Genomic DNA, 26,939 nt, shown 5'->3' with positions numbered 1-26,939 from the left:
ATTGAGGGTCTGATCTGATCCCAGGGTCCTGGATTGAGTCCCCCATCAGGCTCCTTGCAGGGAGCCTGCTTCTCCCTCTGCCTCTCTCTGTCTCTCATGAATAAATAAATAAAATCTTAAAAAACACACAATTTTGCCTTAATTCAAAGCCTGGGGGCTTCCTGGTTTCTCTTTTGGGTTGAGTGAGAGGAATCAGAGCATAATATAAACTTTAGTGATTTACAGCTCCAAAGATCTCCAACAGGAGTACTTTGCCAAACTGTTCCCAGCAATCCAAGTTCAATCAGAATGTGAATAAAATACACTTTGAGAAATTAAATAAAAAAGAAAACAAACATGAATTGATAATTTTACTGAATTAAATAAATAATAAGAAATGAAACAGACCAAGCTAAAGCACAGTCACTAGCTGCTTCTAAATAGAAGCTAGAGAGCCCGTGGCTCACACTGAGGGGCCTCAGCCTGTGCACTCCCGCAGGTGAACCAGAGGAAAGTGCTGCACACAGGGCATTTTACAAATAATCGGGAATCAAATGCACACTGTTGATGCACCGAGGTTTGCAGTGAGCATCCTCTGCCATCACAGCAACCCTACCATTTCCTGAAACAAGAGAGAGATGGCTTCGGTCAGAGTTAACACCTACTGGCATCTGTGAGCAGCCACCATTGTATCTGGGGCTACAGAGAGAAATCCAGTGCTCCCCTTCTCCTGCCTTGTTCCTAAGATGTGCTCTCTTTCCTCCTCATCTACTTTCCTGGCCCATGATGCTTCTCTCAACTAATCTTCCTTTTTTTTTTTTTTTAATTCTCATGTTCTTTTGTCCTCCTATACCTAAGAGCCAATAATGATACTCACTCATACTGTAAGCATTGCTAAGATGAATTTTCCAGATCACTGAAGCTTACCCCTTTAAAAGCTAAAATGTGTTTTTAAATTACTTTAACCATTTTAACTCAGGGTTTTGAAAATGGGCCATTTGTTCTCCCTACCTCTTAACAGGGTGCATACCATAGCACTTGACACTTTCTTGACGACATAGGCTTGTCAATCTAAGCATCCTCTCAGGTACTTCTGAGAAATAGAGAACTCTCTTCCCTGTACACGTTTCCTATCTCATGCTTATAGGTCTAGATCTCTTCTGTGGGTAACAGCTTTACTTTTCATCCTCATCCTTGTTTCTCACTCCTGCCTTCCTCTCCTATTCCCTCATCTACTGTGGGGTGGGGAGCCAGGCAGGCCGACTTGCAGCGAGAATGTGTCAGATAGGATTTTACTGACATAACAACATTCACTGGTCTTTTAATAAGGGCCTGGGGCCCACCCTCTGAGGAAAGTTCACTGGATTTATGACAGCTGTTTACAGAACTGGGAGACCCTTTTTTTCCCTTACTTGTGGGTTTGGGACCACAAAGGAGTGCCGAGTAAAGATAAATAAGTACGTGGGAGCTCGCCCCCCGACAGCAGGGTGTCACTGTCCTTTGTATTCACATAGAAATATTGTTTTCCTGAACAGTTTGTGTGCCGTTTCAGGCTGCCCTGTACCCTTGTGATCTTATCATCATTCCTCATTTAAACTTCAGATAAAAAAATGAGACAGAAAAAGGCAAAATGTTGACTTTGGCAAGTGAGATCATCATGTGAAGCAGCTTTCTTGTATGTCCCCCTGTCCCTTCTGGGCCTGCAACTCTGGACACTCGCTGCCCCCGCTGCCCCTGAGCCGAGTGACTCACCATCATCACAGGCCCATCACGTCCTTCTCCCCTCTCAGACACCACGAACGACAGCACCTTTTCAGCCTCTTTAGAGTGGAACCTTGCCATCATCAGTGGCTCCTTCCTCAGTTTCCCCTTTCAAACCAGGCCATTTTCAGATGCTGGTGCACAGGTTTTATCCCACCTCCAAGATGCATTTTAGCTGCTTCTCGCTCACGTCTGTTAAAACTTGAATTCATGTTTTCCAAACATCCCTCTCACCTCCCTCTACCCAAATCCCTCCCAAATAAGAGTGCCCTACTCTCCCACTGCTGGGTTCTCAGTCTCCACTTCTGGAACGCTGTCGTTGGTTAACTCTCAAAATACTTCTTGCTTTCATGTGAATGCTATATTTTCACCTTTGGTTCTTTTTATGGCACTTCTTACCACCCACCTCCTCCTGTTCAGCCTTTACGTTAGCACTTTCCAGTTTTATATGTTCCATACTGCTCTGCTGATAGAATTAAAGAAACATGTTGCAATTCTTTCTTCCCCTCTGTCTACTCCCTGAGTCCTTTCCCTGATCACATCTTAATGTCTTCAACTACCTCTCAAGAAATTGGCATTTCTGAATGCCTCCCAAGTCATTTTTCCCATCTAACTTACTCTACTCTTTGCCCTTTGATATATCTTCCCAAACCTCTAAAAACATAATCCCTGGATTTTCTCTTGTGGTTGTTCCCCACATCCTCCTGCCCCCTCTTCCTCCCTCCAATTGTAACTGTCAACAATAGCAGGATTGAACTTCTGAACATTTTCTATGGCACCATGAAATGAGTTAAACAAATCTCATTCCCCAAGCCATGTAACTCCTTAGTGTCCTCTCACCAGTCCATCTACCCACACTCCCACAGCTTTTCAATTTGGCCAGTAGAATCCCCCTTTCATGGTCAAGAAACTCTTTTCTGTCTTGAACAGAAGTCAGGAAGACTTCTCTCTGGAAATCTGGGCCTTCCCTAAGAATGCTGCTGGATTCCTGACTCCTGCAGCCCTCTGGAAGGACAGGATTTGTTTCGATCCCTCAGGGTCAGGAGCTGGGGAGGGTTCACAGCCACTCCTCACACCCACTAAAAGACTTACATCTTGCTAACCTCAGGTCAAAGGGCCTCCTCCTTCTTAGCCAGACCTCTGACTAGCCTTCCTCTCCCTGCTCCTCACCTCATGGTCCTGAGGCCAACTCACTTAACACACTGGCTTTCCATGTCCTAGACCCCCTCATTTCTAATATTCTCTCTCACTCGCTTCAGTCACCCACGTTCCGGACCCCGCCTTGGACTCACGCGTCCCCTAGTACTGTTCCTCGCATAACTTCCCACCATTGCTACTTCCTGAGGCCCGACCCAATAAGTCTGCTCCCTCTCTCAGAAAGCATGCCAATCGGCAGTCTGGCCATTTTTCCTAGTTGACTGGCTCATCCCGACTCCTCTTCCTTCCCTGCCCAGCTCAGACTCTGGTGGATCTCGGCAATTGCTCTTTTACTATCACCATTGCCTCCCTACCAGGAAAACTTTGGCTGGGCTTCCTGGCATCAACCTAACTTCCTGGGCAGTCTCCCACTTGCCCTGTTCCTGCTCCCGGGCTATCAAGTTCTAGATCCTTCTTTAGACCTCATGCAGTCTCAACCAAATCTCCTAAGTGCTGGCTCCATTCATCCACTCCTGGTTTGGCCCACTCCATTTCCTTCTTGGCTTCCACTACAAATGAATAAAATTAAAACATTGCATTTCTGTTATGATTTATTAGTTTAAAAAATGCTTGGGGATATTTGTTATTTTATCCACAAGACAACCTTTTGTGGGATGGTAGCTCAAGAATATTACAACCAAAAAAAAAAAAAAACCCAACTCAGTTTCATAAAATAAATAAATAAATAGATAGATAGATAGATAAATAAATAAATAAATAAATAAATAAATAAAATTTAAAAAACCCACTGAGTTTCATAGAAGTTATGTGGCTTACTTAAGCTCTCACAGTCTCCAAAGAATAGACATGATTGGCCATCATAATAATCAGAATATATTTTCTTTCAACCATCTGAGACACCTATGCCATGCCCAGTTATTCAACATGCTAGCTGTGAGGACTGACACAGGGATCAGAAACAGCGATCAAGGGATAATGGCAGAAGTCACCTTGGGATCAGTTTTCTATATATACAGTTGTCCCAGAAGCAAATATTCAGGTGGTAACACTGACTCAGACAGGGAAATGAATCCCATCGTAGAGATGCAGGGAAACTCCATGCCAGCCAAGTTGGTCTCTGCCCTCTGTGTGGGCCCCCACAACCAAAACCCAACAAATGAAAAGGAGTCACAGCGTTGGAAGAGCAACTAAGCTCAGCAATGGCGAATCAAGGTAAAGAGAGCAGTTCAGAATTTACTAAGTGGGGCACTCCCTTCACACATAATTAGTTTGCTTTGAAGAGACTGGTATGTGACATGCTCACTTCTGAACAAAATAAAAACAAAACAGATTGTTCTCCTCCTCATCCTGTGCTATCTAGACATTTACAATGTGATAAAGAGCATAAATACAATCAGGTGCAAATCCCAATGGATATATAGGCTATAGGTAACAGTAATATTGAACAAAGACCCAAATTAAATTTTTGAAAGATTTTTTGGTGAAATATGTATTACAGAGCCAAAAAGATATCTATCCCTCTACAAATATTTCAGCTTCTTAGAAAAAAACTGTTACATACATCTGTATTTGTCCATATCCCTAATAACACCAATGTATTGTCTGCCTTAGTATGGACCTCCCCCCAACAAAAATGCCACTATTTAGCAAAATAATTATTTACCTTATAGAAGATCAAAAAAAGATCATCCAGTTTCCCATGCAAATCACCTGGAGTGCAAATGAAAAATCACTATTCAGTAGGAAACAAGAAAAATGCCCATTTGTGACAGAATTTTTAAACTGAAATACTGCCGTACTGCCAATATAGTCCAAGCATTCTCAGGGCATTGGGGTTTTACCCTGATGGTATTAATTAGACAATTTGTTTTCATAGTTCTCTGTCCCCTTTCCTATGGGGGGCAGTGTCTGATCTTACAATCACCTATTCACTCCTACCATTGCGCAGCGCTGGGCTTACCCCACACCAAGCACTGCATTAAAGGTTTACATGAATAATCCTGTTCTATCCTTACACCTGCCCCATGAGTTGGGTATTATTCTCATCATTCTTAGATAGAAAGGAGGATCAGAGTAGTTAACTGATGCAAAATTACCCACCTACCAAGTATCAGAGCTGGAATTCAAACGCAACTTTATCTCACTCAAAACTCAAGCTCTTAGTGATTATTCTGTATTGTTCACACTATAATCTGTAGGAGATCAGCAAGAGTATCTGTCAGTTGGCATTAAATACCCAGTGCCTCTCATAGTACCTGGTGCATAATAGGTACTCAATAAATACATTTAATTGCTAAATGTACAGCTTTTTAAAGCCATGTATGTAAAGTCCTGTGTTAGAGAATATGCTCCAGCAATAGCATCTAAAATTGAAAAATTGTGAGTTGACATTCTTTTAATGAGACAGTTATAGAAAGTAAAAATCAAAGCATGACTTTATAAAACTCAACTAAGGGAAACCATATGAATATATAAAGCCATTAACTAAAAATTAACAGTGAATATATTAGTCAAAAGCCCTATTTGGATAACTATTTCTAGGTAAAATATCTATCTTTCATAGGCTCTGATCATAAAATTTTATTCTTTGCATCCAACTTGATTACCAAAAGAATGCAATATAGGAATACCTTTCCTTGGTTTGCTTAAAATTCCACAACCAAAATCAACCAAATATATGGAACAGAAGACTGCAATTATAATGAGAACAATAAAATAAAAGTCCTGTATCACCAGCACTTATTTACAAAATGACCATAATATTAAGAGCATATTAATGCTATTATATACTTAAATCTCACTGCTTTCATATGATCGTACTCCAAATCCAAGGAAATAAAAGTGGAAAGACTTCTTACTTAAATTAAATATATATTTTAAATTATTCTATTTTACTAATTTTCTTTAGGGTGACTTGTCTTTCAAAGATTTGAGTAGACAAAATTGTTGCAGCTGGCATGCTAAAAAATGAATTGGTTTCAGTATATTAGGGATTAAGGCTATATAAATATTTTTAACTTCTATTGGACAGTAACAGATAAAACCTGATGTATCATGGAAAGATAAGCCACAGAGAGATATTTCTACTGCAAACAAAAACATGAGTACAGAATTGGTTATTTTTTATAATGTAACTATAGACTAAAACACCTTCTGTATGTGTATTGAGAACTATGTAGCATGTTGAGATGTTCAGGTAAAAAAATGCATCTGGAAATTGAAATTAAAATAATGGTAAAATTTCATGATACTTTCTCTCCCCCTCCTAGTACTGTCTTAAACAGATGTTTTTGAAGATAGAGCCCAAATTTTGAATTTTAAATGATGACCTAATTTATTTAAGTTTAATGGGGCTATAACCACCAAAAATAGGGAAATTACTGGCCTTGGCTTTTCCCTCTAGCAATGGTGCTACATGGAAAAATGTCTGGAAATAAATGTCCAAGATGTGGAGATCTTGAAGTGAATGAACTGTCTGATCAATCCATTCCCTAGACTTTATCTCATGATGGAAAATGCAACATCAATCAGAGAGATGCATGATGGGAGTTGGGATAGCAGATATGGGGCTGGCCCTAACTTCGGATGCAGGGGACCTGATTTTTTATTCTGACCCCGCCACTAACAAGCCGAGGTGAGTGAGCCTGGTTGTGGTGGGGAAGAGTTATCACATAGAAATGTAGGGAAGGAGGGGTGCCTGGTTGGCTCATTCAGTAAAACATGTGACTCTTGATCTTGGGGTTGTAAGTTTGAGTCCCACACTGGGTGTAGAGAATACTCAAAAATAAAATCAAGAAAGAAAGAAAAGAAAAGAAAAGAAAAGAAAAGAAAAGAAAAGAAAAGAAAAGAAAAGAAAAGAAAAGAAAAGAAAAGAAAAGAAAAGAAAAAAGAAAGGAAGAAGAGAAAAGAAAAGAAAAAGAAAGAGAGAAAGAAAAGAAAAGGAAAGAAAGCAAGCAAGCAAGCAAGCAGGCAATACATTTTCCTCTCTGGGCCTCAATTTCATCCACAACAACAAGTGACAGACTAGTCCCAGTAAGAATCATTTAGCTCTTACACTGTGTGATGCCAGGACACCTCTGCCCTCTAATTCACGTCTTCCAGATTCTTTTACCCAAAGATAAGTCTACAATGGCAACTGGAAACATGTGGGAGCAGATCTCACTCTCTGTTTGGCTTATTATACACATTCAGACAGCATATGGAGCCCTGCCTCCATGGACGCCATGGGTTGTTGGCATGGCTTCCCGAGCTTCATGACCCCAAGTCTTAATCTCTGTGAAAAGTAAGAGCCAGGGAGGCCTTAAATAAAAGGCTCCCACTGCTGAGATGCATCATCTGTCAGGCAGAGAGGTGTGTTGGCCTGATCAGGTTGGAACTGAACCATTGAAGATGCTTCAAAAGCCTGAGTCTGAACATGTAGTGTGTCCTGCTGCATCAAGTCCCTATCACCACTATCACATGCTAGGAATGGAAATGGTTTTACTAGATAGTCAAATCCACTTCTACCTGCCAGAGGAAAATAAACACAGGCTAAAAATTGATTTGGAAAATAACAATCACTGTTTTGTAACCTAAAGGCCTAATTAGAAGTTAAGGGAATTGCTGTTCCTTCCACGCACCCCATTCTCAGACAGTTGCAAGCCTGCTGAGCACCAACTGTGTTGAATTTCAATGTGTACCGTTTCTTGAAGCAATATCCTGCCAGGCTGGCCTATATGATAACAAAATCTCAAGTCTTGTTATTTAGAAGAACAAGGAACAGATTTCTGGGACATTCCCACTCTTCTAAAAGCTGCATAGACCAGTTGGAAAAATCTAAAACAGCAGCCAAGGGCAGAGAAGAGTTTAATTTCCACGCTGCCTCAGGCTTTTCGCCTCCCAGCCTAAGTGGCGCATGGAGGCCCACCTAAGGAAAAGTAACACAGAGCAAAGATAATGAGAGCTAGATGGAGGCCAAAGAACGGTGATTCCACCCATGGGTGGTTTTCTGTATTAAAATGCTGCCTGCCTTTATAAAAAGCTATGAGTTCTTTAATTTCTCACATAATTAATTCCTGCCAGCTGGTATGCAAAACAAAGACAAGATGGGGAACAGTATTATCATGATAGATAACTCTATATTAACACTCTTCCCTTAATACAGTCCAATTTACACAGTTTTCAAGTTAAGCAAACGATGTAGAACCAAGACACTCCTAAATATTAATTTGGCAGCTCTGCTCTGAAACTTACCACAGATTGTTAACTCTTTGGAGGGAGAAGTTTTTACGTGAGTGAAGTTCGGCATTTGCTTCAGGACTTTCTTGGTTTCAAATAGCACTTCTAAGACATAATGAGCATGAAGTATCTGTGAGGGGGAAGCAGAGGAAATACATATAATGAACTAGCAAGAAAGGCATGACTACGTAGAAAGCTGTAACAGTGGAGCATACGAGCCCATTTCAGGAAGCTGTATTGCAGGATAATGTCTAAACTATTCTCAGATAGATTATTCTAGCAATGTGTCTGGCATATAATAAGCCCTCACTAGAGATTTGTAAACTGAATGAATAAATGGTTCCTAGGACATTTATACTTTCCTGTTCTTAACTGATATCACCCATTCACAGAATGTCTCTGATAGATCCCAAGAGAAGTGATTGAGTTGTATGTGTGTGGGGGGGTACCTCCCTTGCCCCAGGGAAACATGCAGACAAAAATTAAAAATAAAAAAGAAGTAAGGAAAGGAGAAAGAGAGAGAAGGAGAGAGTCTGTGGAAGAGGAGCTGCTTTGCATTTGTTTGGGACATCCTGCCTCCTGGGATGGCAGCCAGGTGGTGGTGCTGGGTTCGCAGATCTCACAAGGCAGCCAGAGCAGCCCCAAGAAACCCCTGAGCCAAGAATCCCAGGTGGCTCAATGTTGGGTGCACAGACGTGAGAGTATACAGAACAGCAAGTACATTTATATACTGGTCTAAATATAAAACATATTCCAAACCCAAATAAATCATTTGCATTACCTCCTATTACGACTATCCATCCAATTGCCCTCCTCCAGTTAGCGTTGATGACGTCATTGTTTTGGACAGATTTATTCCACTTTCTCTGCTGGGCTTTTGTTTGTTTTAAATCTAGTGTGTTATTCTTCAGTTTTAAAAAATTATAAAATACCCCAAATACATAATTCCCGAAGGAATATAGCCAATACAAATGTAACGGATGCTACCAGCACTTCATGGGTCAGGACTATTTCCACCACCTGAAATGGGGCTAGCCAAAATCAAGATGTGCTGTAAGTGCAAAATACACACTGGATTTCAAAGACTCGGTATATGAAAAAGAAAAAGTAAAATGTCTCATTAAAAACTTTTAACAGAGGGGGGGCACTTGATGGGATGAGCACTGGGTGTTATGCTATATGTTGGCAAATTGAACTTCAATTAAAAAAATTAAAAAATAAACAAATAATAAAACAAAATAAAAACTTTTTTTAATTTACCCATTCCACAATTTTTATTTTTTTTTATTTTTTTAAATTTTTTATTGGTGTTCAATTTGCCAACATATAGAATAACACCCAGTACTCATCCCATCAAGTGCCCCCCTCAGTGCCTGTCACCCAGTCACCTCCACCCCCCACCCACCTCCCTTTCTACCACCCCTTGTTCGTTCCCCAGAGTTAGGAGTCTCTCATGCTCTGTCTCCCTTTCTGATATTTCCCGCTCATTTTTTCTCCTTTCCCCTTTATTCCCTTTCACTATTTTTTATATTCCCCAAATGAATGAGACCATATAATGTTTGTCCTCCGATTGACTTATTTCACTCAGCATAATATCCTCCAGTTCCATCCATGTGGAAGCAAATGGTGGGTATTTGTCATTTCTAATGGCTGAGTAATATTCCATTGTATACATAAACTCATTAAAAACTTTTAACGGAGGGGGGCACTTGATGGGATGAGCACTGGGTGTTATGCTATATGTTGAACTCCAATAAAAAAAGTTTAAAAATAAATAAATAAATAAATAAATAAATAAAATAAAAACTTTTAACAGGAGTATATATTAAAATGATAATTTCATACATTGGATTAAATACAGTATTAAAATGATTTTTATCTTTTACATTTTTAAAAGTTTATTTATTTTAGTAATCTTTATACCCAATATGTTTTCAATTTTTTAATGTGATGACTAGACCATTTTTAATTATGTTTGTGACTCATATTATATTTCTATTGGATACTACTGGTTTAGATTATTAAAGGCCGAGAGGGGTCATTTCTATACATTGTTCAGATACTGTTTTGATTATGGGTTTCAGGAAAGATAGAATTCTTTGTTCCTTTGGCACAATCCTGTCTCATGGTGTCTTAAAATTTCTATTTGCATAGCTATTAAAATAATAAAACTATTTTCTATCCCAGATTCCCAAAATATGATTTAAGTTTGGAGAATTTTCATGATTAAATATACCTTTTTTTGAGAGAGAGATAGAGAGCAGGGGTAGGAGCAGAGGGAAAGGGAGAGAGAATCTTAAGCAGAATACATGAGTATCAGTACTTGCTTACAATGCTGTCTTTCAATAGCATTATAATTGTTTTTATAGTTACAATATTAAATACTCAAAAAAGTTAACTTAGATGTTGGTTTCTACATTTATAGAGATGGTCAGAGTAAATAGCAACTTAAATAAAATATTCATATTCTTTTAAAGCCAATGAGGAAGGAAAATACTACTTTTAAAGGATATTTCTTTTTATGAAGTAACAAGTTTTCAAATGGAAAAAAATCTCATTTTTTAGTTGAATAAAAAGCTAAATAGTAAAAAGGAGTATAAGTGAAAAGCAATTTTCCTTCTTCCCCACTCAGTCCCTGTCCCCAGAAACACCCACTGTTAAGGGTGTCTTCATTATCTTTCCACATATTCTATGCGTTGGCAGCATATAAAAATTAATATAACCACATATGAATATGTAATATTAATATATATTCTATTCTATAAACATATAATCCCTTAAACAAAATGTGGGATATATTCATACAAAGGAATGTTATTCAACTAAAAGTAGAAATGAAATACTGACATATGCTAAAACATGGATGAACCTTGAATACATTTTGCCAAGCAAAAGCCAGACACCAAAGGTCACATACTTTAGGATTACATTTATATGAAATGTCCAGATTAGAGAAATTTGTAGAGACAGAAGGCAAATTAGTGGTTGCAAGGGGCTGGGGAGAAGGGGCAATGGGGAGTGACTGCTTGATGAGTACAGGGTTTTGTTTTGGGGTGATGAAATGTTCCGGAATTAGATAGTGGTGATGATAGCACAACATTTTGAATATAGTAACACCTGCTAAATCATACACTTTAAAATGATCTATTTATGTTTACATGATCTATTTTATGTGAATTTATCTTAACTTTTAAAAATCAAAATATATAAATACTTTTTTTTTTTTTTTTTACAAATGGGAACACACTGCACTCTCTGTTGAGCCTGTCTTCCCCTAACAGCATAATTTTCTCATTTTTGTAAAGTCAGAATTATGATCTTTTCTGTTACGGCTCCTTGGATATTTGTCATATCTCTTCTCTCTCTTTGAACATATTAAGCATACTTATAAACTCTGAATCTGATAATGCCATTGTCAAAATATTGGTCTGTTATTTATTGGTTGCCTCAGTTTTCTGTCATGAATCTTATATCTTCCTAAGCTTGGTTAATATTTGTATTAAGTTCTGGACATTGTACATAACAACTTGAAGAAATAATTTGAGGCCTATCTTCTTCCAGAAAGGATTTACCTTTTCATTTGGCAGGTGGCTAGAAATACCAGCTATCTAGGATAATCTCAATTCAATTTCAGGAATTAGATGATTCCAAGCTTTGATTCAATCCCTACAGAGACAGTCTACTTCTAGCTCACTCTTACTCCTAGGGTATGCCCTTAGGGTCCTAACCTGAAAATGAGGGTTTGGGGGTAATGTCAGAGAAAATAATGGAATAGGTAGCTCACAGGTCCTATCCCTCCACAGAAACACTGAAAACTCAAGCAAAGAAACTGTCAAAATCAACTTTCACAGAACTTTGGAAAGTAAAGTTCACAGCAACCAAGCAATGGCTGAATCAAGAAAAAGGCAACTTAAAAATGGCTCAGTGCAAGCAGAGAATAAAGGCTAAAATAGGTTTGTAAACAGCCTAGCTAAGCAGTGAAGTGTACCAACACAGAGCCCATCTGCAAAGACAAGGCTTGTCTTTGCTTTGCATTGCTTCTGTCTCTGTCTCACTCTCTATTTCATTCTCTCTCTCTCTAGCTCCTGGTGTTCAAGGAAATCTCTGTAAAACACTAGTTGAATGCAAACTAAAAGAACAGAGACTTCAGAGACCTCACACACAACTAGACCTAGCATACATCTATAGAACACTCCACCCAACAACATCAGGCTACACATTTTTTTAACAAGAGCATAAGGAACACTCTCCAGGATAGACCAGATGTTAGGCCACAAAATAAGCTTCAATAAATTCAAAAAGATTGTAATCATGCAAAGTATCTTATCTGATCACAATGGAATGAAGCTTGAAATCAATAACAGAATGACAACTGAAAAATTCACAAATATGTAGAAATTAAACAACATAATAGGTCAAAGAAGAAATCACAAAGGAAATTAGAAGCCACTTTGAGATGAATGAAAATGAAAACGTTACACACAAAAATATATGGGATGGAGATCCCTGGGTGGCTCAGCAGTTTGGTGCCTTTGGCCCAGGGTGTGATCCTGGAGACCCGTGATTGAGTCCCACATTGGGTTCCCTGCATGGGGCCTGCTTCTCCCTTTGCCTGTGTCTTTACTTCTCTCTGTGTGTGTGTCTCTCATGAATAAATAAATAAAATATTAAATATATATATATATGGGATGTAGCAAAAGCAATGCTCAGAGAGAAATTTATAATTGCAAATGCCTACATTAAAAAGAAGAAAGATCTCAAATGAAAAGCCTAACTTGACACCAAGGAACTAGAAAAAGAACAAACTAAGCCAAAAACTAGCAGCAGAAGAAAAAGGACTAGAGTTCAGATAAATGAAATAGACAACAGAAAAACAAGAGATAAAATTAGCAAAACTCAAAATTGATTCTTTGAAAATATTAACAAAGTTGACAAACCTTTAGCTAGACTGACAAAGAAAAACAAAGAAAATGCAAATAACTATAATCAGAACTAAAAGTGGGACATTACCACCAATCTTAAAGAAATAAAAATAATTATAAGAGAATATTATGAATAATTATACATTAACAAATTAGATAATTTAGATGAAATAGACAAATTCCTGGAAACATACAAATTCCCAAAACTGATTCAGGAAGAAATAGAAAATCTGAATAGGGGGATCCCTAGGTGGCTCAACGGTTTGGCACCTGCCTTTGGCCCAGGGTGTGATCCTGGAGTCCTGGGATCGAGTCCCACATTGGGCTCCCTGCATGGGGCCTGCTTCTCCCTCTGCCTGTGTCTCTGCCTCTCTCTCTCTCCTCTCTCTCTCTCTCTCTCTCTCTGTGTGTGTGTGTCTCATGAATAAATAAATAAAATCTTAAAAAAAAAGAAAATCTGAATAGATCTAAGACAAGTAGAGATTGAATCAGTAATCAAAAACCTCCTAACAAGGAAAACCCAAGACAGGCAACTTCACTGGTGAACTCTACTGAACATTTAAGGAATTAACACCAATCCTTCTTAAATTCTTCCAAAAAAGTGAAGAGGAAGAAACAATTCCTAACTCATTCTATGAAGCCGATATTACCCTAATACTAAAGTCAAAAAAAGACACCATAACAACATACACATCAATATCCCTTCTAAATAAAATGCAAAACAAAAAACAAAAACAACTTCAACAAAATATCAGCAAAAAAATCCAATAAAATTTTAAAAGAATCATAGACCATGACCCAGTGGGATTTATTCCAGGAATACAAGGTGGTTCGATGCACACAAAAAAATAATCAGTGTAATACACACATTAATAGAGTGAAGGAAAAAATACACACAATCATTTCAATTGGTGTAAAAAAGTATTTGACAACATCTAACACCTTTTCATGATAGAACCACTCAGAAAACTAGGAATGGAAGAAAATGTCCTCAACATGATGAAGGACATTGATAAAAAACCCACAACTAACATCAAACTCAATGGTGAAAGACTGAAAGCTTTCCCACCTAAGATCAAGAACAAGACAAGCATGACAAGCCCTCACCACTGCTATTCAACATTGTACTGGAAATTCTAGCCAGGGTAATTAGGCAAGAAAAAGAAATAAGAGGCATCTAAATAAAAAAGGAAAAAATAAAACTATCTCTATTCCCAGACGACATGATCCTATATATAGATTGTCTCAAAATACACACACTACTAAAGCTAAGAAATGAATTCAGCAAAGTGGCAGAGTAAAAGCTCAATCCATAAAAATCAATTGTCCTTTTATACACCAATAATGAGCAATCCAAAAGGGAATTAAGAAAGCAATCCCTTTTACAATGGCAATCAAGAGAATAAAATACCAAGGAATAAATTTAAGGTAGTAAAAGACTTGTGCACTGAAAATTAGAAAACATTGCTGAAAGAAATCAAAGAAGACCTAAATAAATGAAAGATATACTGTGTTTATGAATTGGAAGGCTTAATATTGTCAAGATGGTAATACTATCCAAAGTGATCTACAGATTCAATACAATCCATACCAAAATCCCAATGGGCTTTTTTACAGAAATGGAAATGTCAATCCTTAAATTCATTGCAAGGGGAACCCAAATATCAAAACGACATTGAAAAAGAAGAGCTAAATTGAAGAATTTATGCTTCCTGATTTCAAAACTTAACTACAAAGCTATAGTAATTAAGACAATGTAATGACATAAGGATAGACACATATACAAATGAAGAGAACTGGGAGTCCAGACATAAATTAATACATCTATGGCCTATGGCCTATTAGTTTTCAGCATGGGTCTCAAGACCATTCAATGGGGGAAAGAACGGACTCTTAACAGAAGGTGTTAGGACAACTGCATATCCACATGCAAAGAACAAAGTTGGACCTCTACCTCATACCATATACAGAAAGTAACTGAAAATGGTTCATGGAACTAAATTTAAGAGTTAAAACCATAAAATTCTTAAAAGGAACTATAAGGAGTAAATCTTCATGATCTTGGATTTGGCAATGGATTCTTAGATAAAACACAAAAACACAAGCAATCAAAGAAAAAAATAGATACTTTGGACTTCATCAACATTAGAAACTTTTGTGAATCAAAGGGCATTATCAAGAAAGTAGAAAGAACCTACAGAATGAAAAAAATTTTTCAAATCATACATTGGAGGGGTGCCTGGGTGGCTCAGTTGGTTAAGCGTCAGACTCTTAGTTTCCGCTTAGGTCATGGTCTCAGGGCCGGGGGATCAAGGCCTGCATCACTGAGCTTCCTGGTCAGCGGGGAGTCTGCTAGAGATTCTCTCTCTCCCTTTCCCTCTGTCCCTCCACCCCACAGTTTCTCTCTCTCAAATAAATAAATAAATAAATAAATAAATCCTTTAAAAAAATCATATATCTGATAAGAGATTTATATCCAGAATATATAAAGAACTCTTACAACTCAATAATAAAAAGACAAATAACCTTATTTCAAAATGGGCAAAGCATCTAAGTAGATATTTCTCCAAAGAATGTGTACAAATGGCCAGTAAACATGGTATAGATGTTCAACATCTTCAGTCATTAGGGAAATGCAAATCAAAACCACAATGAGGTATCACTTCACATGCAACTAGGATGGCTATAATAAAAATACAATTACAAAGAATAAACAAAAGCAAATAACAAGTGTTGACAAAAAAATGTGAAGAAATTGGAACCCTCCTGCATTGCTGGTGGGAAGGTAAAGAGGCACAGCCACTGTGGAAAACAGTTTAGCAGCCCCTCAAAAAGTTAAGCAGAGTGACCATATGACCCAGCAGTTCCACTCCTAGGTATATATACTCAAGAGAACTGAGAACACATTCATACAAAAACCTGTATGTGAATGTTTATAGAAGCATTGTTCATGATAGCCCAAAGGTAGAAAAAAATCCAAATGTCCATCCACTGATGAATGAATAAACAAATGTGGTATATCCATATAACAGAATATTAGTCAGTCATACCAATAAAGGAGCAATGAAACATGTTATGACATGAATGTACCTTAACAACATTATGCTAAGTGAAAAAGCCAGATACAAGAGGCTACATATTATAGAAATCTATACATGAAATGCCCAAAATAGACAAATCTGTAGAGACAGAAAGTAGAATAATGGGTGCCAGTGGGGAGGGAAGAGGGAATGGTAATGGAATTTCTTTTGGGGATGATGAAAATGTTTTGGAGTTAGTCCTGGTGATAGTTGCACAATTTTGTGACTGTGCTAAAAACCACTGAACTGTACACTTTCTATTTATTTTTCATTGGAGAATTGTTGACACACAATGTTACATTAGTTTGAGGTATACAACACAGTGATTTGACAACTCTGTATGTTACGCTGTATGCTGTGCTCAGCCGCAAGTATAGCTACCTACAGTCTGCCACCATACAACGCCACCACAGTATTCTCGACTATATTCCCTATGCCGTAGCTTTAATCTTGATGACTTATTCACTCTATAACTGGAAGCCGGATCTCCTACTCCCTTTCACCCACTTTGCCCATCCCCCCCACCCTTAAATCATTCACTTGAAAATGATGAATTTTACAATATGTGAATTATATCTCAGAAAACGGAAAAGGAAATGCATAAGCCTATATATAGACAGGAAGTTGTTGTGCATCTGAGGAGACTTCTATTTAATAGGTTAAGGAAAGCAAAGGGTAGCTCTCACTTATTATGAAGCTTTTCCCCAAAGGAATGCATTTCTGCTATAGTATTTTTCATCCATTCATTCAACAGATAGTTACCGAGCACATGCTATGTACAAGAATCAGGGCAGTATCTGCTTTCACTTGCCTGTTGTTGCTTGAAGGCCTCAACAAGTAAATCAATATCAGTAAAAGTGAGAGGAAATTGCAGCCGAGGACCATGATAGGAGTCTGGGACGTCTATGCGTGAGACATAGTCCTGTCTATCCTTGTAGTCCTGGAGGGTGCTACCAAAAAGTCGAGCAACTAATTCTGGAAAAGGAAAGACAGAAAGGGTGGGGGAATCAACATTCCCATACTTAAAATTCAATAAATATCTTCTTGAATATTGAGCCAATGTAAGGCAGTGTGCTACAGGTATTATGAATATCAAGATATCCCACATTTAATCACGAGGAAGGATTTGTTCTCAGATCATTAGGTACATTCACATGAATCACCCTCATCCCTTCCCGAGTGGACATTGCACCAAAGCAGTAAGTTCATTGGTGGGGAGGAGGAGAAACTCAGGGAAAACTGGTCATTCAAGGTACTATGATGCTCTGAATCTCTACCTCTACATTTTTTGCCTACTCTTACATTGCAGATTTTTACAAATAGGGCTGAAAACATAATAATGTATTGTATTTGATTCAAACATCTGTGCTATTCAGGATCTACAGAAAATTAAACTGCAGCATTCAATTTTTCCCGTTAAGCACTTCAAATTTTACTTAGCTATAATAGATTTGTTTCTCTCTTCACATAGAAACAGATTTTCTGACATGATTTTCTTTTTCTTCTTGATAACAAAGCAGATAAAGTTAGATGATGAACCACAGGCAGAAATACCCACAGGGCCTCTCTCTGAGAGAAATATTTCTATGTAACAGATTGCCTGCACTGCCCATTTCAGTAGGTGCTGAGGCCCAGGGTCCCTTTCTTGCTAGGCCACCTATCAAACAGTCAGGCCAAGAACAGAAATCTGGCCAATGTCGGTGGAGAAAGATGAAAGGGGATATGGTAGACTGATTGCAAAAGTGACCCCAATTGTCTATCCCAACCTCTAGCCTGGCTCTTGTCAAGATTCTATTTCCCCAGGCTTCAAATCTGGGTTGTTGGGTTCATGATTTGTGTTAGCCTAAAGAATGTGGTAGAAGTGTTATGTACCATTTCTAAGCCAAGACCTTAGAAGGCCTTGTATGCTTCCATGCTTTCTCTTTTGGACCTATATTACTGCCACAAAGCCCAGGCTAGCCTAATGAAAGCTTCAAGACTACGGAGAACAAAACTGAGTCACCCCAGCCAAGGCCATCCTAGATCAGCCATCAGCCAGCAGACCTCCAAACACATGAGTGAACTATCACCAAGACCTGAGAAAAACTGCCAAATCAAGCCTGCCAAGATCAGCAGAAACACTCGGATAACCTGTAGACTTGTGGGAAGAATAAGTGTTTATTACATGCCACTGAGCTATTGTGGTTGTTTAACACACAGTGTTATTTCGTTAAGAGATAACAGATACAGAGGATGATGATGTATTCTTCAACTCATTAACACTGAATGCTACCAAGCCAATGGGAATCAGAAGTTCTCTGCAAGCTGTTTCTATATTTTTGAATATTTAGAATGGACATGTTTAGAAAGTATGGCGTCAGCAGATGCAGATAGAATACATTTCTTTTCATGATCCAGTTATGCTGAGAGATTCCAGTTAAGAACTAAACTTGAAAAAAAACACTTTATTTTTTCAAAAAAATATATATGTCGGGCAGCCCGGGTGGCTCAGTGGTTTAGCGCCGCCTTTAGCCCAGGGCCTGATCCTGGAGACCTGGGATCGAATCCCACATCAGGCTCTCTGCATGGAGCCCGCTTCTCCCTTTGCCTGTGTCTCTGCCTCTCTCTCTCTCTCTCCCTGTATCTCTCATGAATAAAAAAAAAATATTTAAAAAAATATATATGTGTCATAATATTTGATAATTTAAAAATGCTTTCTAAATTATTGGGTGCCCCAATATTTCTTTGGTGGTGGTTGATGATGTTTTACAAGAAGTTAAATTTAGGAATAATAATGTATGTCTTCAGTGTGGTCCAGCACAGTGTATTTTATTCATTTGGATTTGGTTTGAGATTTAAGAATAACTTAATTATTCCCTGTAATGTTTGAAAACTAGAAATGCAGAGCAGCTTGGTAAATTTTATCTCAGATTCCATTGTGCAAGCAATAAAGCCTAAATACTCTACCTATCTTAATGATCGTACCATTTCGCTCATAGAGATACATCTTCCTGACTCTATACATTTTAATATGGAGCTCCTCTTGAGAAAACAACAATAACAACAAAGAAACACAAAAAAACCCCACCGGTCTCACTATACCATGTTATAACTGACTCACTGAGTAATTCCTACTGAAAGGTACAAGCATGAAATGATTTTCTTTTCCCAATCATGGCCTTCACCTATGCTCTGTCCACTCTCCCTTTCTCATCAGCTCACACATCAATTCCAATTGTGCAATCTTGTTTTTTAAGAAGAAAATTAAAATATTGTTTTTCTTCTTTAAAACAAACCAAAAAAGCTTAGTCTGGCCCTTCTTTCCATATGTTTGTTGACCTTCATTTCTTATAAGTTCCGTGATAAATACATGAAAAAGCATCGTTTCCCTAAGCCAATTCCTAGTCAAAACTACTCAATATGAAATATCAGTAAACATCAAATCATAATCCTTTTGCTGACTTTTAGCCACATTAAAAGAAATAACATAGATTCTCTTCCTAATATGGGTAGCTAATGTGAGTCATGTATGAAAACAATCAAAAGCTGTAGCAGTTCAAACCCAAGTAGTGTGGGCTGTAACTATTATAACTATAAGAATAATTTAATGAATGCCAACAATATATAAAGATTTGTGCAACATGTAATTTGAATGAATCTTTACCTATTTGATTTACAATTCTCTCAATACCAATCTAAACTAATTAAGTATAATGAAATCTTGAATTATAATCAAATGATACCACCTTTACAAGTTGTTCTAAAGAAAATATCTCAAAACTACCCCCCATATATAATCTTTTCTTTTGCCCAGTACAAACTCAAAATCTGGACAGGGAAAATGTTAAAGCCCATAATTAAAAAAAAAAACAAAACACGTGCACACACATACACAATTTCTGTCTCTACCACCCACATGTCACTTTGAAAACAAGCTCCAAATATGGCTAGGAAAAGAAAAGCACCAATTGAACTGCATTTTATAGTTATTTCGTTTCTCAGTTATGAATCTGGATTAAAATTATGAGTGTCCAGGGACGCCTGAGTGGCTCAGCAGTTGAGCACCTGCCTTTGACTCAGAGCATGATCCCGCATTCGGGTCCCGCGTTGGGCTCCTTGCATGGAGCCTGCCTCTCCCTCTGCCTGTGTTTCTGCCAATCTCTCTGTGTCTCTCATGAATAAATAAATAAAATCTTTTTTAAAAAATTGAGTGTCCATATAATAAACTCAATAAATGGCAAAATGACATTTCATAAAATTTAACACCTATTTTCTTTAAAAAAAAAAAAAACTCAGAAAACTAGAAACAAAAGCCTACCTCCTGAACAGAATTATAAAAATTTAAATCAACAAGAATGGTTTTTCCATTAAAGCATTAACAAAACAGGATGCCTACTTTTACTGCTTCATTTTAACATTGTTCTGCTATTTCCAGCCAACGCAACAAAACACAAACCCAAAATAAGAGCAGTGGCTATTGCATAGAAAGATATAAAAATAAAGTTGCCTGTGGCCAGTGTGATTAAATATCCATCCTCAAGAAAATCAACTGAGAAACTCCCAGAACTGATAGGAGAATTCAGTACTGCAGAGGTTAAGCACACTTGTTCAAAACACAGCTTTACCACTGCTGAGATGAATAACCTTAGAAGGTCACCTTCTAAGCCTCAATATTCTCATCCAAAAAAAGGGGATGATAATAATACTAATCTCAGTGGTCTGTCATGAAGACCAAATGAAATATTTAAAGCACTTAAAAGACATGGCACATGGTAAACATTTAATAAATATTGGCAATAAGAATAAAAAAAATCATTAATGCTATCTTTCAATAGTAGCACAATACAAATAGGTATAAAACAAAAGTTTGTTAAATACTACCAATAATCACTGGGAAGATATAATGGGGAAAATAAACTATTGACCATAGCCACAAAAAAATAGACAATATCTGGGTCTGATAGGACACTTTGGCTGATCTGGGAAGCAGAAAGAAGAGTCAAAACAACACTGGCACACACTCCATCCCACTCCCCATTTCCATCAGTCTCTGTGTAAACCTATTGCTATGTACAGCAGCTTTGGTTTTCCACCTATGGGATGGATGTGTGGTCTCCCCATCAAGTCTTATGAACTGGTTTGAGAAACTAAGTAGTAGGACATGGAAATGAATGGCTTCCAGGTCACCTCCCACCTATGGAACACCCAGAATATCTCAACTAACCCTGTGCCTCAGATCATTAATCTGGTGCTGATATCTGGAAATGTTAAGTGATCTTCTGGTCCCTAAAAATAACCTGTTTAGGAGTCATAGCACTTCAGCCAAACAGGCCGAGTTGGAGGTTATGTAGAACCTTCCCACCAAAGAGGGCCATCAGAAAGCAATCTATAGTAATGTACAGCATGGTGACCCTAGTTAAGACTACTCTTGTTGTATGCTTAAAAGTTGCTAAGAGAGTACATTTTTAAAGTTCTCACCATGCGCAAAAGAATTGTAACTGTGAGGTGATGAATGTGTTAACTAGCCTTATTGTGATCATCATTTCATAATATATACATATATGAAATCACTGCATTGTATACCTTAAACTTCTACAATGTTAGATTCAACTATATTTTAATAAAGCTGGAAAACATTTTAGACAAAATCAACCTATAGAAGTAATCTGTAAGTTAATTTTTCTGTTACACACAATAGTCAATCAGTAAGATTCTAGAACTCTATAATTATATATAGAGATATATATATATAAGAGAATGCACAGCCTATAAATATGCCCTAGTACACATTTTTAAATGAATACATGATGAAGGAGGCATGACAAACCATAGCAAAAAGATACGTTATCAAATAAGCATTGTGGGAAAAGTTGGTTAGCTGCTTGGACATTTTCTTTTTGGCTGTGTTCTTTAATTGTTTTCAGCCACTAGGCATCAAAGTTTCCTTTTTTGGTTTAATATAAAAAATCCCAACCCAAACTTATGAAGTGTTAAATTTTTTAAAAGTCAAACCATAAAAAAAATCTAGAAATACAGGCACAGCGATCCACATTTTAAATATTTCAAAGCCTTCTAAGTTTACAAGCAGGGATTCACAAAGAAAAAGATATTTGGACTTGAAAGATATTTTAAATAATTAATGGGTAAAAACTTCCTATACCTGATGGAAAATATCAACCTAGATATCACAGAAGCTTAGCAAACCCCACACAGAATAAAATATAAATGAAGCATCATCAAGGCATATTATAGTTAAAGTCCTACTTTCTAGTGTTACTTAGGTTAGTTTGTTTCTTTCCTAACTCCATCAGGTGATCTTATTATTTGTAATACAGTTAAATTCATTTGTCACTGTGTGTACTCTATTTTGGAAACACAGACACACACATTCTTTCCTGTTTGTAATTATTTTTTTATGGATATGAAACATTATCACAGTTCTAAGAGTCAAAACTACAAAAAGGTACATTCAGAGGATGTTACTACCCCCTCAGCCCTCTACCCAACTCCGTTCTCCCATTCTTTCTCCCTTGTTCCCACCCATCCACTCATCCCCTGTAGGTAAACAAGATCATTTGTTTCTGGTTTGTTCTATTGGTTTCTCCTGTATTTATTTTTGCACAAACACACACACACACACACACACACACACACACACGCACATTCATATCAGGCAAAGACTTCTCAAAGAAGATGCAGAAAGTATTAACCATAAAGGGGAAAAATTGTATTATATTAAAATCAAGAATGGGCAGCCCCAGTGGCGCAGCGGTTTAGCGCCGCCTGCCGCCCAGGGTGTGATCCTGGAGTCCCGGGATTGAGTCCCACGTCGGGTTCCCTGCATGGAGCCTGTTTCTCCCTCTGCCTGTGTCTCTGCCTCTCTCTCTCTCTCTCTCTCTCTCTCTCTCTCTCTGTGTGTCTCAATAAATAAATAACCCTCCCTCTCTCTGTGTCTGTGTGTCTCAATAAATAAATAAAATCTTTAAAAAAATCAAGAATGTCTGCTATTATCAAAAGGCAGCATTTAACGATTAGGGAGATAAAAGCCAAAGACCAGAAGATATTTGCAATATGTTTATCTAACAGAGATTCATATTCTCATATTTAGAATACTTAGAGCACTTTGAAAAATTGATAAGAAAAAAGCAGCTAACCCAATAAAAGGATGGCAAGAGACCTGAATAGGACTTCACCAAACAGGATGTTGATGTGGCCACTAAAGAGACAAAAATGTAAGCAATTTCACTGCTCACCAGAGAAATACAAACTAAAGCAGAAATGTGATACTACTACATAACTGGCAGAATGGCTAAATGAAAAGGACTGACAACGCCAAGTGCTGAAGAGGACAGAGAATAACTGGCACTCTCATCCACTGAGGGCAGTGGTACAAACTTGGTACAACAATTTTGTAAGATGGATTATCAGCATCTAATAAAGCTGAACATACACATACCCTGTAACCCAAAACATCCACTCTCGGGTCGTGGTACATCTTTATAATACTGGCCCTCAGTGAGTCATGCCCCCTTGTACCCACATCCCTTTACAATGTAACGTTGCTTCTCCTCCCTGCAAGAGATAGAGCTCTCCTAGCCCCTATGAATCTGTGGCTGCCCTTGTGACTTGCTCTGACCAGTAGAATATGGAGAACTGACTTTGTGTGAGTTCCAGAGCATAGGCCTTGTAGCTTCTGCCTTTGTTCTCTTGGGATCCAGGTACTATGTAAAGAAACCCAGGATATCCTACTAGACAGAGAGGCTGCATGAGGAAAATTGAGGTATCTCAGTTCAGAGCCAACACCAAAGTCCCAGACAGGTGAGTAAAACCATCTAGATCTCCCTACCCAGCCCAGCTAGGTTGAATGAGCCCAACGGACACCAGATGGAACAACGACAAGCCATCCCCACTAAGCCCAGTTCAAATGCCTGATCCACAGAATTATGAGCAAAAAAATGGTTGCTGTTTTTAAGCTACTAAATTTGGGGGGTTTGTTATACAGCAACAGGTAACCAGAAATGAGTATATAGCTAAAGAAAATGATATATCTGTTCACCAAAAAGGACATGTACAAGAATGCACATAGCAGTATCATTCAAATTACCCAAACTGAAAACAACTCAAATGTCCATAAACAGTAGAATGAATACATTTTGGTAAATGCATAAAATGGACCATTATTCCACAATAAGAATGACCGAATTTCAACACACGGATGACTCTCAAAATATGACATTGAGTAAAAGACAGACTCAACAGTGTGTGCTTTCATTTTAGAGTGAAGTTCAAAAACAAGCAAAACCAATCTAGGATGTAGAAGTCAGGAAAGTCATCACTGGGGGGGTTAGGAAGTGACTGGCAGGGGGTGGGGCACAGGAGATAGGCTTCAGTGGCTCTGATAACAGTTTTCTTTCTTGTTCTGGGTGTGGGTTACAAGGGTGTGCTTACTTCGAGAAAATGTATTGCATCCTATATTTGCAATTTGTGTGCCTTAATGTATGCTATACTTCAAGAAAAGTTTACATAAGAAGATTAAGTCACTGTCTCCTTCTTGGATAAATTTTTTTAATATTTCTAAATTACCTGCAGAATTTTTTGACATGTAGATTTTAAAAAATACAGAGCCTGAGTAAATATCTCTGGGCTGGAACCCTGCCATCTGTGGCTATGAATCTCCGTAAGTAGTTCTGATGCACAGCCCAGATCGAAATATTAGGTCATTAGCAAAAAGAGTGCTGCTTCATTTCATCATCATTATATTTCCTCTCAGAGATATTTTGCCAAAGAACATGAAGCGCAAACAACTATCTTCAAATTGCAATTATCTAAAAGAAAGAAAATGGCAAAATACCCACTTCCACCCACTCCCCACTCCTCAGGTTTGGCTATTCTACCGTTTAGAAAGCTTCTACAGATCATTAAATGCTTTAATTAGTTTCATACATATGCGCTCAGCTCAAAGCATGCCATTAAAACACCATTCTTTTGCCACTGTGAAGGGTGCTCGGGAGATGATTTAAAAGAAGCTCTTAGATGACATACACTTTTAATTAGAACAAAAAAATGGTTGGCCCAAGTTAAAGAAATAAGTTTTTAAGTCTAGCATCTACCTTGACAATAATGACAGTCATCTTGATTTTGCAGGAGAAATTCATGCCTTGGGAATAACTATAATTTAAAAATCATTTTGAACCGTACCTACATTGCCTGTCCCTGAAATGATTTGGTTAGTCATCTAAGAATGACCAAATAAATGATAAAAAGAGAGACAGACAGCTAGCTCTGCAGAAAACAGAGAACTGTGTTCAAGCCACCATTTCCCCCAGATTTGCTTCATGAGATACTCAAGATATTTTTCATCTCTCGGCATGAAAGTTTTGCCATAAAAAATAAGATCCTCTTCACTAAGCTACTATCATACATCAACAGATTATGGTTCAGAGAAGGTGCTCAGCAAATCAACCTTGAATGAAATCTAATTTGGCTTTTTGAAAGTGACAAAGTTAAATAGTCAAATTTAGTCGACAACAATCAGAGAAAAAAGCCACCTGATTTCACCAGTTGTTTGGTGTCACAAAGATGAGACAGGTGGACATCACTTTAATTTCTTACTGTTCTCCCATTCTTCAGAGTTGACATCCCTTGAGGAGGACAATTCAGTATTTAATGACTGCTTTTCAAAAGACTAAACATTTTTCTTACCTGGATCTTTCTTGTGTATTTGTGTGTAGTTTTCCAACATGAAGGAAAAGAAGTTGGAGAGCTGGACAAAATAAAAATACATTAGTCAATGAATGGACCCCCAAACAGCCATGGGGGTGGCAAATGCTCTTCCAGCTGCCCGAGATGCTAACGGGTCCCCCTCCCCTCTACAGCTAAAAAGTACTTATTTTCTACTAATAAGCATGAAAGCTGGATGTATACATCATTTTTGGAAGCTTGAAAAAAGTCTTCCTTGCCCATCTACATTTTCTTCTAGAATTCTTACAGGTTCGATCTAAGGAAAGTCTTTCATGTTTTAACTCCTTAAAATATTTTTTCCTTGATAAAGTAACAAATTTACTTCCTACTGGGGCACATGCCCAAGAACAGAAGAAGACCATTTTGTGTTAGTTAACTAGACATCTGGCAGCCCTCTTCAAAATGTGAATGTCAGGATTGAAAAATACCATCCTCTTCCCAAATCATACTCTCCGCAGCTAGTTCCGAGACAATATCACCCTCTGTTAAAGCTTTCACCAAGGTTCCTCAGCTTAAAATGGACCCAAACTTTCCTTTTCTCGATCATGAGGGGTAAAGAGAAGCATTTTACCCAAAAGGAGATGAACTGGCAAAACAGACCTGCAATTGGCCTTGTTCATCAGCATATTCGATAGACTGGAAGATGGTGAGGGCATAGCGTTGTCTGGCCTTCAACCGAGCACTGTAACCTCGGTACCAGTTCTGGATGACCAATGCGGCTTTTAGCGCTGCAGACACGTAGGATATGAAAATCAGAGGATACCAGTTACTATGCAGTTCTAGGACAGGGGCATAGGTGCTTCAGAAAAAAAATCAGTACACCTGGATTTCTAGGTTCTAAGAACACACACTGCAATGCGACTTACCTTTATGTTTTTGTAAAATGTCAAGTCTCAAATACCCAGAGAATAATGATGGCATAGCCATTAGGAGTAGAGTTTCTGGGGAGCGCCTGGGTGGCTCATTCAGTTGAGTGTCTGATTCTTGATTTGGGCTCAGGTCATGATCTCCAGGTCGTGGGATCAAGCCCCAAGTCATGTTCTGTACTCAGGGGGGTGTTTGCTTGGGATTCTCTCTCTCCATCTGTCCCTTCCTCTGCCCA

General features: G+C 38.0%; 1 protein-coding gene across 1 annotated transcript in view; it reads right to left on the bottom strand.

Moving 5' to 3' along the window:
• The window catches only part of PPEF1 (protein phosphatase with EF-hand domain 1), a 75,601-nt gene extending 49,042 nt beyond the window's left edge, over positions 1 to 26,559 (bottom strand). Inside the window, exons 1-5 of the mRNA XM_055338313.1 lie at positions 26,438 to 26,559; positions 25,799 to 25,859; positions 16,929 to 17,092; positions 8,131 to 8,245; positions 4,562 to 4,608 (exon numbers count right to left, since the gene is read on the bottom strand). Coding sequence (XP_055194288.1) covers positions 4,562 to 4,608; positions 8,131 to 8,245; positions 16,929 to 17,092; positions 25,799 to 25,838 — 366 coding nt within the window. The 5' untranslated portion in view covers positions 25,839 to 25,859; positions 26,438 to 26,559. The remainder of the gene's footprint in view (positions 1 to 4,561; positions 4,609 to 8,130; positions 8,246 to 16,928; positions 17,093 to 25,798; positions 25,860 to 26,437) is intronic.
• Between the last annotated feature and the right edge of the window lie 380 nt (positions 26,560 to 26,939).

Source organism: Nyctereutes procyonoides, unplaced genomic scaffold (assembly GCF_905146905.1).
Source record: "Nyctereutes procyonoides isolate TBG_1078 unplaced genomic scaffold, NYPRO_anot_genome, whole genome shotgun sequence".
Lineage (NCBI taxonomy): Eukaryota > Metazoa > Chordata > Mammalia > Carnivora > Canidae > Nyctereutes > Nyctereutes procyonoides.
Note: the sequence above shows the minus strand (reverse complement) of the source record. Positions and strands in the feature narration are given on the sequence as shown.